Raw genomic sequence first — 20,622 nt, 5'->3', positions numbered from 1 at the left:
TCGGATTACTGATGTTCATAAACATAAGCATTTCCTATTTAATCCAAGAAATCGATATATTTTAGACGATCTCTAATCCCGCAATACAAGTTGACTGTTGTGGCTGATCGTTGACGTATATTATTGTGTATTATCTATGGACGGACTTTTTGGCGGGAACGCGAGGAGTGAAGTTGTGGGATTTGTTTTTTTTCTTATATTTAGTGTTTCTTTAGGTTTAAATGTGTAATAACGGTGGCTTATTAACTGTTTAGTACCTGTGAGAGGGCACAAATGTGGAAAAATAGAACAAAGCCGCTGAGCATAACTTCTCGGAATCCTTCAAAAAGTCCACTGAAAAAGTCTCAGTAAATGACCGCCATTTTACTGAGATTATATTTCATCCATTCCATTTTGTTTTCATTTGATTTCATTTCATGCTATGTTTCATATTAATCAACTTCATGTCATTTCATAATATCGTTTTTCATATTTAAAAAATATATAACAGATTAGGCTGTATGGCATGATACCTTTGTCTTTCCAATTGCAAAAATAAAACTACTACTACTATCTATGGACGGAATTTTTGGCGGGAACGCGAGGAGTGTTTCTTCAGGTTTAAATGTGTAATAACGGTTGTTTATTAACTGTTTAATATCTGTGAAAGTGCACAAATGTGGGAAAATGAAACAAAGCCTCTGGACGTAGCTTCTCGGAATCCTCCAAAAAGTCAACTAAAAAAATATCAGTAAATGACCACAATTTTACTGAGATTATATTTCATCCAATATCATCTCAACTATTTAATTTCATCACAGTTGATTAATGACTCAAATTAATCATCTTCATTTCATTTCATACTATTTGTCTTATTAATCAACTTCATTTCATTTCTTAATATCATATTTCATAAAAATATATATATATATATATAAAGATTAGGCTGTATGGTACAATACTTTTGCCTTTCCATTTGGAAAAATAAAACTACTACTATCTATGGACGTAAGTAACCGGTCGCCGGTATTTGCGTCGGTGTATAGGTAATTCAGTTGTTTTTATTTTCATTTTTCGTTCCGACGCGGTGCGACGTGCTACTGAACAATTATTAATTATTGCACAATAACCCGTAAGTTTGTAGTTCTACAATATTAAAATGTAATAGGTGTAAAATATGAATGAATACAGTCTCAAAGAAATTCGATGGAACCATGATGAAACAGTATTATTTTTCATTTTATAATATTTATTTTCAAAATGAATACAGTTTCTCGAACTTTGAAAACTCATATTAGTTTGAAGACTTTCAACATTGACTTACCCGTTTAAATATTAGGTTATTCAATCATATGTTTCTTTTATAACTTAAAAGTTATGGAACATAATTCGATCAAAATTCTGGAATATTCTAGTGAAATCTATTGTTCTAAATTATTAACTATAAAGAATAGGTTATATTTTGTTACAGTTATACTCGGTATTAACAATAATTATGACCTTAAATTATAATGTCGTCCAATTTATCCATTATTACAAAGTTTACCCACTCTCGTCTGTTCGGACTAGGACTACAGTTAGATTTTAATCCGTGGTTTATGAAATAATGACCTGTGAATGGTGTGGATTTTGTGACCAAACATTACAACACATTACAACACATCTGTGGACGAACCTTGCTAAATATTACACCATACATTTGATCAACGTTGTGGTTAGAATCCGTGACCACCGTGTCCTTGACCTAAGCGTCAGCTTGCCTGATCTAATTCTTTTTCTGTTTAATACCTACTAAAGAAAAACACAAAACCCTTAAAATAACCAGCGGTGCTAATTAATAACAACACTAGATTTGTAATGCAGTTAATTAAATTCCTATGAAGTTTTACCTGTTTCTTTTTTGTCGGTTTTGACATAAAACACGTTTTGGTTGTTTTTTTAAATGTTATTTATGAGGTTATGTGTTATCATTTTCTTCGGAGTATAATACACACCGTAATAGTTTATTAGGTGTATTGTTAAACATATTGAGGGGTGAAATGCTATTTGTTTTAAGCGACATTTCGCTTAACACGCGGCATTTAACCTTGTAATAATTAAAGGTGCGTTTTATTTGGTATTAGCATCAAATTACTCTATTGAAATAGCTGATGAAGTTTTTTGTTATGATATTTTGACGTGACAACGTCTTCTAATTCGATGGAGCCGGCTGCACGCACGAAAAAACGGCTCTGCGGCGTTCACGCGCTTTGAGGCGTATTTTTTAAGACGTTGTCACGTTCAACTATCGTCAGTAAACCTACTTTACAGACAACCGATTTTTTTCCAAGTTTTTACTTTAAATGGCTCTTCTGTATAGTTACAAAAATGTTGTTTTAATCAAATACCCCTCGTTATATTTTTTTCAAATAGTGTTGATCACGCAACCGCTAATTTAAGGTACTCTCAGCGGAAAAACCCTTCTCATTTCGTATAGTCCGTCAAGCCATTTTATTACGTCTTTTATTCTGAATTGGTTCTTTTTTTAATGCTATTGATGGACAAAAAGAACTAAAAATTAATTTAGAAGATAGGAGGCGTGTCTCATGAACCCTTAGACAATGGAGCATCGATAATACGGTTAAATAATTATTTACTTACTTGAACGCGAATCAAAAACAAGTGTGGCATACTAGAATTGGCCCATTAGAATTCTGAATGTTTTTTCAAGTTTATTATAAATTTTTGAGATTGTCATCATCATATGCGCGTCTGCGTTTCTTCTTCTTTCCTATTACCCTCTGCTGGGGTGTAGGGCTCGAATCAAATCCTTCCGCTTGCATTTAAATAAGAAATATTGAAAATAATTGAAATAAACACCGACGCAAATACGGGTAGGTACACTTGCGTCTTCAGCGTTTAGTGACAAATAAAACAACAATCATAGATTATACACTTAATATATTCGAGATAGATGCGCAACTCTCATTTTTATTTTTGCTTTAGTTAAAGCCCGGTCCAGCAGGCGTCGCTACGGTCGATTATTAGTTACCCCCCACCCACCAGGTGACTTTTTTAGTAATTTTAATATTTTTAATAACTCTCTTTATGAAAAAATCTTATCGTTTAGAATCGCTGAAATTCCCGGTAGTACTTATGAGATATTAAGGAATGTTTGATTGTGTTCAGCATTCTAATCGATAAGATCTTTTCATACAGAGAGAAAACAGTTTTTTAAAATAAAAAGCTGTAATTCTCTGTAAGCTATTTAATTTCCCTATATTACAAACAATTTCCTGTCAAAAGATTGTATGAACATACAATTGTATACAATTTCGAATAACAATAACTCCTCTAGATTAATCCTACTAGCGTACTTATTAACATTAAATCAAAAGTTATCGAAAAGTTAATTAAGTCTAGATAATCAAATCATTCAATGTCAATTAAGTCATTTGTGCGAAATATAAACATGTCAGCTTTCCATTACAAACATAGTAGACAATTTGAATTAAATTTAATAAATTTGTTTCTTAACGATAGCAGTTCTTGCTTAAAGTTGATCGTGACAGATCATGACCTTGTATGAAAATATTACATCTATAAACACTACCTATGCTTCGTCATACAATAATTGTCATTTAAACTAGCATTGTAGAGATAATACACACACTAAAGTGAATACTAAATTATTCTTAGCATTCTTATAAACATTTAGAAATTTAAGAAACGATTAACCCACAATCATGTTCATAACATGTGACATTTTGTTCTGCACAAACGTTTTGTTACATGATTTGAAAAACAAACAAAAACAAAAAATTTTTGAAAATGTAATGATGATTTAAAGTACTCTTAAATATTGATAGTTTGTACTTAATGACGCTTATAGTAATCTTAGACATGATTACAATAGTTATACTTTTATTCCCTATCTAAATTATTTCTATTCTGACGTTTCTGATGCTTTAGCTTTGGTAATACTAGATGAAACAAACAGCAGATTGAAAGAAATCATCTTAATCAATCATCTTAAAGTTAATTACATTCATTACAAACCATTACTTTGCATTTTGTTACAAAAGAAACTGATGTTCGTTACATGCAAATGAATTATATACATACACATGCAAACATAAAATGTAAATTTATCTTTTAATCCAAATTAAATGTACATTAATGTTACATCTAAATAATAGAAAGGGTTTCGAAAATTTTTATTGCACTCAACAGCAGACGAGCACGCAACCCGGCTCATGTTGAGTGGTCACCAGTGCTTATAAACTTCAGCAGTGCCATAGGGGTTGCTGTCTATCACTTAAGTTTTAATAAATTATTAATATACTCAGTCACAAGCATATTGATTTCACATAGTGAAAATGTAAGAAACATAATCATGTTTGGGCATTTTCATTTATATCTGCTCATACAGAAAACACAACTTAGCAAATATATTCCACAGTTAATCTAAATAATTGCAAATAATGCTTTTGAAGACCGTTGACTTTTGATCATTAATTAAAATCATCTTCTCGTAGAATTTACAAAAGGTTATTTACAAAAATTTATATCAGTATTTTCATATATTACTAACTTACTAATTACAACTATTCAAACGTAATAATATAACTATAAGAACTAAACAACCTATTTTAAAACAAAATTGGCATCAATTTAGTTCTTATGAACTATTTCAATTATTAATTTATAAATTATAAACATATTTAAAAAAAATTAAGATCGAGTTCACGTTCCTTGCTGAATCAGTTTCTCTTCTGAAATGGAGAAACAAAGTATCTTAAGTTTGTAACAAATATTGAAAAAATACGACCATGAAAAATTTTGTGTTAATGTAATCATACTTACAAATTAATATATTACATAACACGTTCTGGTTCAAATATAGTGCATCAATCTTTTCATGTTTCAGACATTTTAGTGCTCCTTATAATTTTTCCATAAAATTTTGTCATTATCAAACCTTTGTCTACAAAAATAAAAACATTATTTTATATTGGGTAGAAGGATGAACGTGGTCACAGGCCACTTGGTGTAACTTGGTTATCAAACACCAGGAAACAAAACGTGAATGCCATCATCTAACTTTGGATGTGAGATCAATTGTGCTGTATTTTATTTAAACAGGAAAGCATGACTGATGATCATTCCAAAAAACTAGTTCGGACCCACTTGACAATAAGCATTTAATACGCTGAGTTGCAAAACATAAATACTGCCACCCACTCGAGACAATTTTATTATCTGAGGTGTGTGTGTGATAGTACGAGACTTAATACCGACTGTTTTGATCAAAACTTAACATATATGATAGCTAGGCAGCAGAAATAGGAAGGACCATTAGTTGGTGCTAATTCATTTAATTATATTATGAATAATAATTCTGTTAGCAAATAATATACCGGGAAAATAGTGTAAACTCACCGTTATCAAGGCATCCGAAATAGCATTTCATTTTCGATCTTCGAGGCATGCTGATTTTTAATAATAAACTTTCTGTAAGAAATGAAAATAGTTACACAGGCTTACGAAACGCTAACGAAGAAAAAAGTATTGGAGCCAAGTTATGTCTAAAGAGAATTCAAAACAGAGTTTCTCAATGTCTAATCGTCTAATATTCTCATAAAGCTAAAAGTTGCTCTAAATTAATACTACAACGTAAAATAACTCACACCAAGACCAAAAAAAAACGATTTAAAAAATTAAAGAGTTACGACATTTTGAAAACTTTTTTTTTTTTGAGATTGTTTTACGGCCCTGGAATTTTGAAAACTTCAAAGCAGTGTTTCCACTTACGTTTTTTTTACCACATTTTACCCTAGTTTCTTTTGAATTTATCCCTAAAATTTCCTAAACAACTTTCATAAATCCTTTATATAGAAAGCATAAATAAAATACAGAAAATAAACCACAGCATATTATTTAATGTCGGTATATATAATATAAACGCCCCCAGAAGATCATAGGTCTATAGGATTAGAATTTTCAAGGAAGTCTACGCATTGCTTTTATATTCTTTTGCTGCACGCAACCTAACACTGTTCGGTTCTAAAATTGAGCAATTGTTTGCTGGCAAAGTTGGGAACTTTCTATGAAGCAAGCCGTTCAGGGTTTCATTAGAAAGCCTGTTTCTTTTGTCAGTTTTTACATTTGAGAACACTGAATAATCTTTCCACCTCAGTCTTTGAAGAAGGAACTGCTAGCAAAAGTGAAATGACAATTACAAGGTTTTCGTAAATGAAATTAGCATGATAATCTTTCATGGTACATGAAGTACCTGTATATTACAATACAAGTGGTGACATCAACGAAAATAGGTAAATAAAAATTTGGCGGATTATACTTATTGGGATTCTGGGGAATCCCTAAGAAAAAAGCAGTGGCTTAATCTATGATTTACTTTACTAGAGGGTTACTGTTGAATCAAACCTTCTTTATAGTTTTTATACACAACTCTGTTTTATTCTTTTACTTGTCAACTCGACTTAATGTCATTCTCTCCATAAAATAAAATGTTCATTGTTTTACTTTAATTATCGTTTATTTTAAAATTCACAACAGTTACTAGTATAGGCTTTGCTTTTTACCCCGAAATATCCTAAATCCTGGTATTTTTTTAAATTGTCTTTATCATCCAAAATATCAGCTATTTTTCTCTAAAAAAGGGAGAATTCCCTAAAAGTGGAAGCACTGCTTCAAAGTACGCTAACATTTTTTATTGAGTCAGAACTCGTATCTGCCATCTAGTGAGTTTATTAGTTCATTAAGGCCAAAACGTTTCAAAAATGACCTCGCCGGTTCCTAAAGATGACGCTAGTTGAATGTTCTTTTCCTTTGTATGGGAGTTGCACCCCCCTGACAACAATTAACAAAACCATAATACATCTGTGTTACGTTCCAATTTTTTCTATTCACAATGGCGGTAATTCGAAAACCGCCATGTTTGTTTGTCGGAATTATTTTTCACTCGGAGTGTTATTAAAGAACGTTTTCCACGTTGTTTAGTACGTATATTTACTAAACACTTATTGGGCTTGTCTTATCGTATCATATTGCTTATCAGGCGGTGTCGCTGTTGTCAAGGGTCTAACTTTGCAATTAATTCGAAAGCTGAATGAGGAGAACTATAATTTAATACCTACATAACATCATTTTTCATTAGGTAACGGTAGAGAAAAAACCAAAGAATGTAAATTCAAATTATTATACTATTGTTTTATGTAAGATTGCCCACTGCCACTTGTGTGTGTGTGTGTGTACTTAAACTATCTTTATTATCAAGATTTTACTAGCTCGACGTGTATGTAACGGAAACTTTTCACAGACTAAGATGTGTGTGTGATTAACTTGAAAATTCGCACATGCTTCAAGGAACAAATGACGATACGATAATCTTATAACTTCGCCTTAATATCCCGACTAGTATAACAGAATAAGGAAAATAAAATTAAATTGCAAGTTGTTTTTTTTTTTTTTATTGCCCTTGTAGGCAGACGAACATACGGCCCACCTGATGGTGAGTGGTTATGTTGTCTTTGATATTCGATCGTTTTATTTTTTTCGTTGTTTTTAAACTACATCTATACTAATATATTAATCTAGTGGTTTTTACGGATGTTCCGTTATAACTACTGAACCATTTTTTTTATTTCTTTTTTATTGCCTAGATGTGTGGACGAGCTCACAGCCCACCTGGTGTTAAGTGGTTACTGGAACCCATAGACATCTACAACGTAAATGCGCCACACACCTTGAGATATAAGTTCTAAGGTCTTAGTATAGTTACAACGGTTGCCCCATCCTTCAAACCGAAACGCATTACTGCTTCACGGCAGAAACAGGCGGGCCGGTGGTACCTACCCGTGCGGACTCACAAGAGGTCCTACCACCAGTAATAATGGCAATCCATGCCTCCGATTGACTTAAAAATGGGTATCCATGTAGAAAATACATGTACTTAATGGATAGGCTAATATTTATGAGTGTTGGACTCCCTAATAATAATGACAATAAAAAATAAGGTTAATTTTAAATGCCCAGAGAAGCGGGCGAGTACGGCTAGTATATGTACGGCTAATCTTCTAGATGAGTTTACACTGCTGATTATGTTACAATTCTTGCTCAGCTACGTATTTACGCTATTGGATATTATTGCAGGACAATGCCGAACGTTAAGTTCTACTATTTCCCCGTCAAGGCCCTCGGCGAGAGCCAGAGGCTGCTGCTGGCTTACGGCGGCCAGGAGTTCGAAGACAATCGCATTTCATCTGAAAACTGGCCAGAATTCAAACCTAGTAAGTTTTTGACTAAGCCCTTAATATATTTGTTTTTATGAACTAGTTCTAGGTCGCGAAGATAGAACGAACGATGTGTCGCTTAGTGAGTCGCGATTCCGATCCAGTGGTAGACCCCCTTCGATAAAGCGGCACGACACGAGAAGCCTCTCATTGTTGCCGCCGGTAACTACATTCCCGATCCTGCGGACAGAATGGAAAGCAGTCGACGTCGCCCCAAACACGTCATTTCGGATCCTCCCGATCCACTAACGGTGCTTTTAGGCACTACAAGCACCGGTCACCATCCTCGTCGAACCCGTCGCTTACGACGAAGGGCTCGACGAGCGAATTAACCCACAGATACAGCCCACTGAGCTTCTAGCCGGATCTTCTCAGTGGGTCGCGTTTCCGACCCGGTGGTAGATTCTGCGAAACACTGCTCTTGCTAGGGTCAGTGTTAGCAACTCTCCGGTTTGAGCCCCGTGAGCTCATCTACACACGCTAGGGTAAGCTGAAATAGCCTCTCAAGGCTATCAGCATAGGTAGGAAAAAAAAAGTGAACAATCCACACACATAGATATGTTTCAAACACGCTCTCACATCCATTCACTGGTAACGAGAAAGTTCTAGATACATCAGTCTTTATCAACATTATACGAACGTATTTATACAGTATCGGTTCAACGACCTCTTCATAACGAATGTTTATACAGTCATTGTCAATACATCCGCTCATTCACTCTTATCGGAATTTTGTGTCACGATTCTGTGTTCTATGAAAGAAGTCGCATTGTTGAGTTGAATTAATGATTTTTAAGCTATTGCATAGCTTTTATCGCGGGCCTTGAGCGCGGCGACCGAATCATGAAATTCCGTAACGAAAAAAACCTTACACCCCTCACTTCGCCTACCATGTAGCTCGCGTTCAAACATTCACACGTTGCGCTTGTGTAGTGTTTGTGAATAAGCGCGTGGCATGACGTCACACTGCATGCGCATCATGAAAAGTCTGCCTATCTCTCTCTCGCGCGGTCTAGCTTATGGGTGTGAAGGGGACAGTTAAGGTTTTGCTTTTATTAATGTTTAATATAGCGTGGTCTTGTTTTATGATTGTTTTAATATTAAATTATCATTGTGTAATTATAATTGCATAAGTTGATAAAAAATGCTATGCAATAGCTTTACCGCGGCAGTTCCCGAGTGCCACACGTTTGTTTTTTTGTTAATAAATTAATATTCGTACCTATTGGCTGTTCGAGCGTTCTACTTATCTGAGTCAATGTAGTTAAGTCTGGCTTATGTATGACTCTTTATTTTTGTGAGGTCTTCGCTTATCGAAGGTTTCATAAGTGTTATCGGCATATAAACTTTGCATCTGATGTTTTCATTGATCGTTGTTGATAAAAGATTCTTATCCACGTTGTCTCCTAGTCGTTACGGGCATGCTAGGACGAAGTCCGAAGTCAGTTAAAATTCAAAATGTTCTTATTATGTATATAGAGAGAGTTTCTAAAGAAATTACCGTCACGTGCCATCCGACTTTGGAATGAACTCCCATCACTATTACTGGTGGCAGGACCTCTTGTGAGTCCGCACGGGTAGGTAGGTACCACTACCCTGCCTATTTCTGCGGTGAAGCAGTAATGCGTTTCGGTTTGAAGGGTGGGGCATCCGTCGAAACTATATTGAGATCTTAGAACTTATATCTCGAGGTGGGTGGCGCATTTACGTTGTAGATATCTATGGGCTCCAGTAACCACTTAATACCAGGCGGGCTGTGAGCTCGTCTACCCATCTAAGCAATAAAAAAAAGAAAAAAAAACTCGCATTTTATGAAGACGTTTCCGAATGAGGTTTGTCCTGAGGTACCCCCACCTCAGTGGTAAGCAACGGATTTTGCTATGTGTTTGACATTACTCATCCACATGAGCGGCGGTGAGCAGTTTCTAACCCAAAAAATGATTAATTGTAATAAATTGTCTTCTACTCTTAAAACCGGTACCAGCGGACTCGCAACCCGGTCTACCAGGCGAAGCTTAGAGGATACTCATGGCAGTATAGGACCTACAGTTATTGTGTCTGCAAAACCTAAGACCAATGACCTTTGGCACTAGTTTGTAGCTTTGTTTTCAAAAAACATTCTTGATTTCGTAAAAAAGCAACTTTATCAATACATAGGTAAATACGATTGATTTTTCTCATCACCTCCTATAAATTAAATAATTCATACTAAAATAAATAAGCAAGCAAGGCAAATAAAAAAAAAATTGAGCACTGTTAATAAAAAAACATTTGAGCTGAGTAAAGTGGGTTAGCAAAAATCGGGTTACTCGAGATTTCTATTTTTTTACTAGTTTTTTTTAGTATGAAACTAACAAGTATTGTACCATTTTACAATCCTGATTAAATGTGCGAACTTTTAACGACACTTGCCGAGGCACTTTAGTTAGTACATTTTTTTAAAGGAGAGTCTTTCAAAGTCGACAAATTTTGAAAATTTTATATTTATAGTTTCACAAATAGTCTTAATTCTAGAAAACTTGGGGCAGTTGTCATTATTTTTGACTGTGTTTGTAGAAATGTTATTTAGGGTTACGGTTCCAAAGCTTAAATGAACAAAAATAATAAAAATTAACCACAATAACCGAAAAATGGTTACAGTTTGACCAAATTTTTAGGTTTTTCTTAAATGCCCATAATTTCCAATTTTCTCATGATGATTACAATCAATCCTGTCACCCCGTTTCAGCTTGATGTTGAGTTCTGGAACACCCTGTATACTATATGTTTTTAACTAGCGCAGTAGAGTTTTAAACGGCAGAGCTTAATATAAGTAGTGAGTAAGAAAAAAATAAACTCACTTACGTAATGATAAAACAGACGAATCAAAAAACAACCTAACAATCTTATAACGCTATCAGCGAAGCGAGGTCACGCGTTTTGCCATCATTAGATGTATGTACTAAATACATAATAATATACATACGCTGTTTTTTTTTATTGCTATTGCTTAGATGGGTGGACGAGCTCACAGCCCACCTGGTGTTAAGTAGTAACTGGAGCCCGTAGACCTCCACAACGTAAATGCGCCACCCACCTTGAGATATAAGTTCTAAGGTCTCAAGTAAGTTACAACGGCTGCCCCACCCTTCAAACCGAAACGCATTACTGCTTCGCGGCAGAAATAGGCAGGGTGCTGGTACCCACCCGCGCGGACTCACAAGAGGTTTGTTTGTATGTATGTACATCAATTTGTCGAAATGACTGGCTATTGTATGCGCTTCTCGGCTATAGAAGTCAAAATAGGGTTTAAATTATAACATAATAGATATAAAATATTTATAATCTCTTATTTATTATAACCAATGTCTATTTTAAGCTGTGTTTTTTATGATTATTGTTGTATGGTTGTTATTCAGTAGTGATTGATTGATTGCATTGTAATGTTGAAAGAAATCAGCGTTGTTAGACAGTTATTTAACGCTTTTTTTAAAGAAAGTATTTTATGAAAACATGAACTTTAAAAAAAATAAAAAAATCAATGCTAAATTTCCAGTAAAATAATTTTAAATGGTTAGTAATTATAGATGTTATTAACTTATTAAAAACGTTATACTACATACGCGTTCTAAGACTCGTCCGTATAGATAGATAACCTAATATCTTTAATCAAGCGCAAATAGTCGGTATTTCGACGCTCCTAACTCTATGTGGTTTAATAGAAAATCGTTCTATCGACGTTTAATAAAAAAAGCTATTCCCTTAAACGACTATTTCTAATCAAACACCAAAGAAGTTTCCTTGAAGTACGCATAGCAACTGTGATATGTATACTGTATAATGTAATTGGGCTCATATATCAAAAAACGCGCCCGGATTAAAATGCCGTACAGCAGATAGTGAGTTTCACAGTTTTATCTGATTTATCTCGTGCGTTATCGAAAATGCTGTCCCGGTGTGGTGAGAATCGCGATAAGTGATTATTTGTATGATAACATTGAACAGTACATATTGTTGTTTCTAAATGTTCAATCATTTCAATTGGTTGATTGTTTAGGGTTACTTACTGATTACGATTTTACTCTTGCACAATGATGTAATAATTCATGTAATAGTGAATTTTCAAACTACCCACTATTGCACTAAACTATGCAGTTTTCCTTGTAAGCAATCATTAGTTTCGACTTAAGAAAAAATGGGTTATATCCGTACGATATTGTAGTGTGTCGGTACCAATGGCCAATATGGCTGAGGTCTTTTGGGTAAGTCTGTAGCTATCGAGTACTAATTAACGTTCTGATCAGCGCGCAAAAATATAAAACTGCTCAAACCTCTGAAGCTGTTAGGGACATAAGTCATAACAGATGACCTCTGAAGCTGTTGGGGACATAAGAGATCTAGTATCCTTTTCTAACGCTCTCATTAAAGAAGGACAGGTAAATCGATTTCTAACATATCTCTCGTTCCCTACTCATAAAATTTAATTCATGAAAACGAATATAACAAGTTTTCATATAATGTAATAAAACTATATCGACGCTTGAAAGGCAAACGTGACTAAAGCCTTGTTCGACTAGGCGAGTATTTTAGTCGAGTACCGAGTAATTTAGTAGCTAAATGTGTCTGAATACCAAAAATTTAGTCGAGTAGGTTAGTAAATAATTTAGTCAAGTCAATCCATTTTGTTCTATTTTTTCGGGCGAGTAGCGAGTAGTTTAGCTACTAAATTACTCGTCGACTAAAATACTCGCCTAGTACGAACAAGGCTTAAGCGACAATAACAGCTTTATACATAAATGATAGGCAATAACCATATTGGATGCGCAAAAAATATATATTTCTAGGTCTATTAAAATCATTTCAATCCTACAGCTAGATTCGTTAAAGTATATTTTTTTTCAGGTATTTCAACTTTAAATCAGTCTACTGTAAAGTTCCGGCGGGATGGATGTAATATGCTCTGCGTAAACCCTGTCCCGCCGTCTCAATAGCTCCGACTGAGTTCTCACCCGGTCCGGGGTAGGGCGCCGGCTGTGAGCGGCAGGAGTTTTTAGTGAGGTTCAACTCCCACATACGGATCCGGCGATTTTCTCCTGTGGAAAAAAAAAACTGTAAAGTTCACGCATTGTCGCTTCGTCATGTTTGCCTTTCAAGCGTCTATATATTATTTTTATACATTTAAATATTTGGTTGTGACAGCCCTGAGTGGGGACGCGACCTTGATGCTCTATTACTATCTCGTTACTAACGCGGATGCGAAATTGGACACAACAAAGGTGCAATTTGGATCGGACTTATTTTATATGTAAGCAATTGAGACGACACCGAATTTGTACAATGGTTTAGCGACCAGTTGAATGTTTGTCGTCAAATCTCTCACCGCTGGCTTAGAATCTTTGCCCTTGGTTCATAACATCTTTTCTCAATTGGAATAACTAAAAATATGATTTAAAAAAACGTATTTTTTATCAGGTTTAATAACACACCCCTCTACACTAATATTGCTACTTTTTTTTTGTAGATTTTGCGTCCTGGTAACGAGACCTTTACGCCCAGTTTTATATTTTCTTTATTCGTCATGTTATATTATGAAATATCACGTGAAGCGAAATGAGTTGAAGTTGGTTAATTTGAGAGACTTCAATCAATTGGGATGAAATTAAATGAAGTTGAGATGACATGAAATATATTCTCGGTAAAATGGTGATAATCTGCCGTGAGTTTTTTGTGGAACCCGAGAATTGTAGGCAGATGCTTGGCTCTGCCCCTGGTATTGTTGAAGTCCATGGGCAACGGTAACCACTTACCTTCAGGTGGGCTGTATGGTCATCACCTACAAGGGCAATTAAAAAAAAATCTTCAGCGGTTGTGTTCTATCTCTCCACACAGGCATACCTTCACTGACGCTAAGCGGGTAATAAGCCACCATTAACGTTTGTAGCTAAAGGAAAATTAAATTAACGAAATAAAATAATTAACACAACTTCGCTGCCGCATTCTCGCGCCAACAGGTCAATACGTATTGTCTTAAGAGTACTTAGCACATCTTCTATTTAATGATATCGTTTTCGTTCTTCAGAGACTCCGTTCGGTCAGATGCCAGTGCTGGAAATCGACGGCAAGCAGTACGCCCAGAGCACCGCCATCTGCAGGTACCTCGGTCGCAAGTACGGACTCGCCGGGGCCAATGACGAGGAGGCCTTCGAGATCGACCAGAACGTGGAGTTCCTGAACGACATTCGCGCCAGTGAGTAGAGCATTCCAGGAATACCGTAATTCAATGGTAGACGAGGGCTCGGCTCTACACCTGGCATTGCTGATGTCCATGGGCGATGGTAACCACTCGCCTTTAGCCGGGCCGTATGCTCGTCTGCCTACAAGGGCACTAAAAAAAGGACATACATGTTACCTGTAAGTATTTTTTAAGAGATATATGGTATACCAATACCATTTATCTCCAAATTTTCCAAGTTGGTCTGAATAAGTTGGAGTGTAAAAATTGAAAAAAAAAACAAAGTCAGTGGCACTTTCGTACTGAGTGTTAAGAGATTTCAAATTATTGTTTTTTGTCTACGTACCTGCCACTAGCCTAGAGGGGATATTCTGGCTTCACCCTCACTAGTAGCGAGTTCACGTGGTCCAATATGAGACGTTCCCGGTCATCGTTCTCGTCGAAACCGTCGACGAAGGGCTCGGCGAGTAAATTAACCCACAGACACAGGCCACTGAGTTTCACGTCGGATCTTCTCTCAGTGGGTCGCGTTTCCGATCAAGTGGTAGATTCTGTGAGGCCCGGCTTCTGCTAGAGTTCGTGTTAGTAACATCGTCAGGTTTGAGCCCCGTGAGTTCACCTACTAGCCCGGCGACGCTGACATGGTCTCTCTAGACCAGAGGTCGGGGAACCGGGGTAAATTACCTCAAATGGGGTAAAATAAAATTTTGGGGGATAAAAATGAAACTTGTGAGTAAAAAGTATACATTGAACTGAAACTTCTTTAGAATCGTTGCGATTTCAAATTATTATGGAGGCTATAATATTAAAGATGCTAAAAAGAAGCGATTTCGTTTTTTTTTTATTCGCCATGAGGTAATATCAACTTACACAAAAATATTTTGTAGTAATAATTAAAAAGGTCCCCGACCGCTGCTCTAGACCATTGTCTTGGGTAGGAAAAATAAATTTGCTTAAATCTACCCTAGTAAGAGCATTGCTTCGCTGAATCTCCCACCGGATCGGAATCGCGACCCACTGAGAAGATCCAGCGAGATACTCAGTGGGTTAAACTCTAGCATTTACAAAGATCGTTCATAATGTCTAAATAAATATGAATATGCGTAATGTATGTACGTATGCGCACAACTTCAGAACGACGGCAACAAATTGGATAATTCTTTTTTTTGTTATTGTAAGGAGAAAGTCGAAAAGGATTGAAGTTGCCGTGGCCTAAAGGATAAAACATCTGGTGCATTCGTATTTAGCGCGATGCACCGGTGTTCGAATCCCGCAGGCGGGTACCAATTTTTCTAATGAAATACGTACTTAACAAATGTTCATGATTGACTTCCACGGTGAAGGAATAACATCGTGTAATAAAAATAAAACCCGCACAATTATAATTTTCGTAATCACTGGTGGTAGGACCTCCTTGTGAGTCCGCACGGGTAGGTACCACCACCCCGCCTATTTCTGCCGTGAAGCAGTAATGCGTTTCGGTTTGAAGGGTGGGGCAGCCGTTGTAACTATACTTGAGACCTTAGAACTTATATCTCAAGGTGGGTGGCGCATTTAGATTGTAGATGTCTATGGGCTCCAGTAACCACTTAACACCAGGTGGGCTGTGAGCTCGTCCACCCATCTAAGCAATAAAAAAAAAAAAGTTCTTATGATAGAAAAATTAAAGAAAATTCCGCGTAAAATTTGAAAATTTAAGAAAACTTAAAGATCGTATTAAATTTTGCAATCTTATGGCGTTTGACATATAATTTTGACATTGACAGAACGCGTGCTGCAAAGATCAGATTTGTATAAAAGAAAATTCAATAAATTTTAGTACCCGAAGCGAATCCAGGGCGGGTCGTTAGTAATATCTATAATCAAAAATAGTCTTGACACATCGTCATTTTGCATTAAAAGTGTACAATTTCCAAAAATATTCCAAATTTAGTTAATATGTGGAATCATTTGGTATCACCAGTATTTTTCTCATAAATACTGTCAAAAGAGCGTAGTTTAGTTTTAGTTTTTTTAAATTTATTTTACCTATATTTTGACTACTATTAACAAAAGTAATAAATAATTTTATCTTACTTTAAAAAACAGATCATGTAACTGGTAAAAACTAAAAAATAAATGTTGCAAAGATGATTAATATTAAAAATATCACATGTTAAAAAAACCTTTAAAACAGTCTCCTGTAAAATTTAGTAAGTTTTGAGATTATACAGTTTTAATGCGAGAAGACGACATAATGCCTGCGGCCATTGAACATCTTATGGTCTTCTACTTCAGGTGCCGCATCGGTCCACTACGAGAAAGACGAGGCCGTCAAAGCTAAGAAGAAGGCGGAACTGGAGGAGACTAAATACCCGTTCTTTTTCGAGAAACTCAATGAGATACTGACGAAGAACAACGGTCATATCGCGCTTGGCAAGGTAAGGGCACACCCTCGACGGTCGAGGTATCGATACCCCGACCCGGGATCATATTCTCAATTAAACAGAGCTATGATGTGGGGTAGTGCATCAAGCCATCAACACTTGACACTTTTTTTTCATTTCTATTGCTTAGATGGGTGGACTAGCTCACAGCCCACCTGGTGTTAAGTGGTAACTGGAGCCCATAGACATTTACAACGTAAATGCGCCACACACCTTGAGATATAAGTTGTAAGGTCTCAATATAGTTACAACGGCTGCCCCACCCTTCAAGCCAAATATTCATTTAATTTACTGATTTTTCAGTTGACCTGGGGCGACTTTGTGTACGCCGGCATGTACGACTACCTGAAGGCGATGCTGCAGAAGCCGGATCTGGAGCAGAAGTACCCGGCCTTCAGGAAGCCCATCGAGGCGGTCCTGGCCATCCCCAAGGTCAAGGCCTACGTCGACGCGGCACCGAGCACAGAACTTTAAAAATCTATTTCCCTTCAAACACTAGATTGGTTCCTTTGTCAACAAAGTAAAAAAAAACAACCGGAGTACCTAAAAACGGGGTGAATAGGAATGAGAGGTGAATCGGGATGAAACCAGGAAATGTTTCGACGGTCAATATTCATTTTATATTCGTTACAAAATCTTTCATTTTTTGTAGTGTAATAGTAGAATGTTTGAAAGTTCACAAAGCAACTCTGAATATGCATGACATTAGATGCTACTTTTCAAAATGTCGCATTTCAAATTAACTTCTTGTGGTGGTAATCATTTTAGTGCTAGAAACTTGCTCTTTTTATTGATTTGATAATAATAGAAGACAACTGTGATTTATAAACGTTATTAAGTATTTGGGCCACCATATATATTAAAGGTAAGTCCCGGTTATTATGGGACGTCCCGGGACGTCTCAGGTATAAATAAACACGAAAGAGAGGTCAATTGGTGGGATGAGAATAAGTTAAATTGGGACGATTTAAGTATGAATAGGTACAGGGTAGGTCTATAGTAGGGTTGTCTGTGTAGTTAAAACAATCTTTTTTAAATGTGTAGGTAAGAATCTGGTTTATTCATGATGTTTTTGTCTAGGACTTTCATTTAATTATTAATGCAGTCTTATTTTATTGCTTGGCAAATATTTATATTGTCAGTGACGTACAGATTTCTATTTTTAGATATGCCTCGCGTATACGTATCAAAGAGTGCAAAGCCTTATAAGAGATATGATCCCTTAATATTAAAAACAGCAATAGAAGCCTATGAAATTGGGAATTAGTCTTTAGTTGAAATAGCTTAGCAATTTAATATAAGTAAGTCGGTTATGCACAGACATGTAACAAGAACAATGAAATCTCAAGGTGGACAAAAATGCCTAAGTGAAGAAGCAGAGAAATACATAATACAATATATTAATATTTGTTCAGAGTGGAGATATCCACTTGATTCTTATGACTTACGTATAATAAAGGGATATTTAGATCGAATTAGCAGAAAAATAAAAAGATTCACTGATAACTTACTTGGTGTGAATTATATTGAGACTTTTTTAAAGCGTCATTTATTTATATATATATTTTTTATTGTCAATGCGCTGTCGATTTCACCTATAATTGAGATGACATCTGCCATGTACTTTTGTCAGTTTTTCAATGTTTTGTATTGATGATGACTTTGTTGGTGCAACTAAATAAATAAATTAATGAATTAACTAAAACCAAGTAAGTGCCAGCCCTAGCAAATTTCTCTATTAATACTAAATTCGTCCCCATTAACCCCAATATCTGTGAATAGGGATATCGCCTAGGTATTTTTGCTTAAACTGGAATACTAATTGCACAATTTTAAATTGGATAACAAAGATACGCCTAAGACTCAATCAATTTGATCCTGATATAGCATTATATTCATCAATAACTACCTCAAAAATTGTGGGATTTGCCCCTATTCACCCCGTTTTACGGAATGTGTTTGAATATAAATTAGTTTAAGAGTAATGGTTTAAGATTCATATATTGCACTACGTAACATATTCACTTTATATTTAAAAGGAATGTATATTTATAGATGCAAATTGTTTGCTTCTTTATTATTGTGGAGAGATACATGAAAGTGGTTATTAGAAGCATTTTTCTTTTAAAACTGTATAAGTTAGACCCTTTTTTTTTCTTATTTACTCTGAAGGCTTACTAGTGCTACAGACAACACAGATTTTTATATCCACAAAGTATTAACATAGATTAAGTTTTTTCATTACAATATGATGTACTAAGTAAATAAATTTATAAATAAAAGGGAGTTTTTTATTTAAACAAAATATTTGTTGTTAGCTGAGCTTATGTATATGTGACACACTTCTGTTGATAGTTCCACACATTATTAAGAGCACCTAAAATTGACTAGTATAATTATGATAAATATGTATTTACGACAGAATTAAAGCACCAAAAATATTTTTTAGTTTTTTATTGCTTAGATGGGTGGACGAGCTCACAGTTTATCTGGTGTTAAGTGGTTACTGGGCCCATCGACATTTACAACGTAAATGCGCCATCCAACTTAAATTACGCAAATATTGCAGGTTTCATTTTTATTACACGATGTTACTATTCCTTCACCGTGAAAGCCAACCGTGAACATTTGTTAAGTACGCATTTCATTAGAAAAATTGGTACCCGCCTGAGATTCGAACACCGGTGCATCGCTCGATACGAATGCACCGGACATCTTATCGTTTAGGCCACGACGACTTACCACCGTTACAAAGTTACGCTTCAGTGAATAAATAAATAAATAAATAAATATTTACTAACAATCACGCCACGTTAACTGGTCCCGTGATAAGTTCGTAAAGAACTTGTGTTACAGGCACCAGATAACGGAAATAAATGTAAGTTTTTTATTATACACATACATATATTTAATATACATCCATAACCCTGGAAAATACATTTATATTTATCATACAAATATCTTCCCTTGGCGGGATTCGAACCCGCGACCCCCTTGTATAGTGACCATGTCACTTACCACTACACCAGACGGCCGTTAAAGATTGGTTATAACTATTTTGTTGACTAGATAAGACGAGAAACGAATAGCAGCTTATGGTATGCAGTTACTATTGCTCACGGATAACAGCAGCTCTGAATACTGATTGTATGTTAGCCGTGGTACTGTAAAGCTGAGACTGAACTTTTGCCTTTTTTTATTGCTTAGATAAGTAGACGAGCTCACAGCCCACCTGATGTTAAGTTGTTACTGGAGCCCATAGACATCTGCAACGTAAATGCGCCACGGGATCTTGAGATATAAGCTCTAAGTTCTCAGTATAGTTACAACGGCTGCCCCGCCCTTCAAGCCGAAACGCATTACTGCTTCACGGCACAAATAGGCGGGGTGGTGGTACCTACCCGTGCGGACTCGCAAGAGGTCCTTACCACCAGTAATTACGCAAATTATGATTTTGCGGGTTTGATTTTGATTACACGATTGTCTCAAGGTGGGTGGCGGCATTTTGCGTTGTTGATATCTTTTTTTTGTGATTGAGTGATTACTTGAGGCCCGGAGGGCTTTTCAGTTTCACAAAGGTAGGTGAGGGGAGATTGATATCTATTGGCTCCGTGTACCGCTTAATTTGAGGTGACCTCATCTAATTCAGAGCACTTAAGAGAACTTCATCATTTTATTTACCAATTGACTGTGCATAAGAAATTAGACGAAT

General features: G+C 35.8%; 1 protein-coding gene and 1 long non-coding RNA gene across 5 annotated transcripts in view; one reads left to right on the top strand and one right to left on the bottom strand.

The window, feature by feature from the left end:
• GSTs2 (glutathione S-transferase sigma 2) overlaps window positions 1-19,192 on the top strand; it is a 469,518-nt gene extending 450,326 nt beyond the window's left edge. Inside the window, exons 1-6 of one of the 4 annotated variants that reach the window (XM_089738064.1) lie at window positions 1,040-1,111; window positions 2,965-3,024; window positions 8,134-8,270; window positions 14,332-14,499; window positions 16,762-16,904; window positions 17,214-19,192. In XM_089738064.1, the coding sequence (XP_089594190.1) occupies window positions 8,138-8,270; window positions 14,332-14,499; window positions 16,762-16,904; window positions 17,214-17,384 (615 nt within the window). In that variant the 5' untranslated portion in view covers window positions 1,040-1,111; window positions 2,965-3,024; window positions 8,134-8,137 and the 3' untranslated portion in view covers window positions 17,385-19,192. The other 3 variants (XM_089738054.1, XM_089738047.1, XM_028173438.2) reach the window with 3 other exon arrangements.
• LOC149503324 (uncharacterized) lies at window positions 3,439-5,638 on the bottom strand. The gene is made up of 3 exons (XR_016325353.1): window positions 5,401-5,638; window positions 4,825-4,945; window positions 3,439-4,733 (listed from the first exon to the last, which is right to left on the bottom strand). It is a non-coding gene; the product is annotated as an uncharacterized LOC149503324 (long non-coding RNA).
• Window positions 19,193-20,622: the final 1,430 nt, after the last annotated feature.

Source organism: Bombyx mandarina, chromosome 03, assembly GCF_030267445.1.
Source record: "Bombyx mandarina strain Sakado chromosome 03, ASM3026744v2".
NCBI lineage: Eukaryota > Metazoa > Arthropoda > Insecta > Lepidoptera > Bombycidae > Bombyx > Bombyx mandarina.
This window is presented reverse-complemented; position numbering and strand designations above follow the sequence as displayed.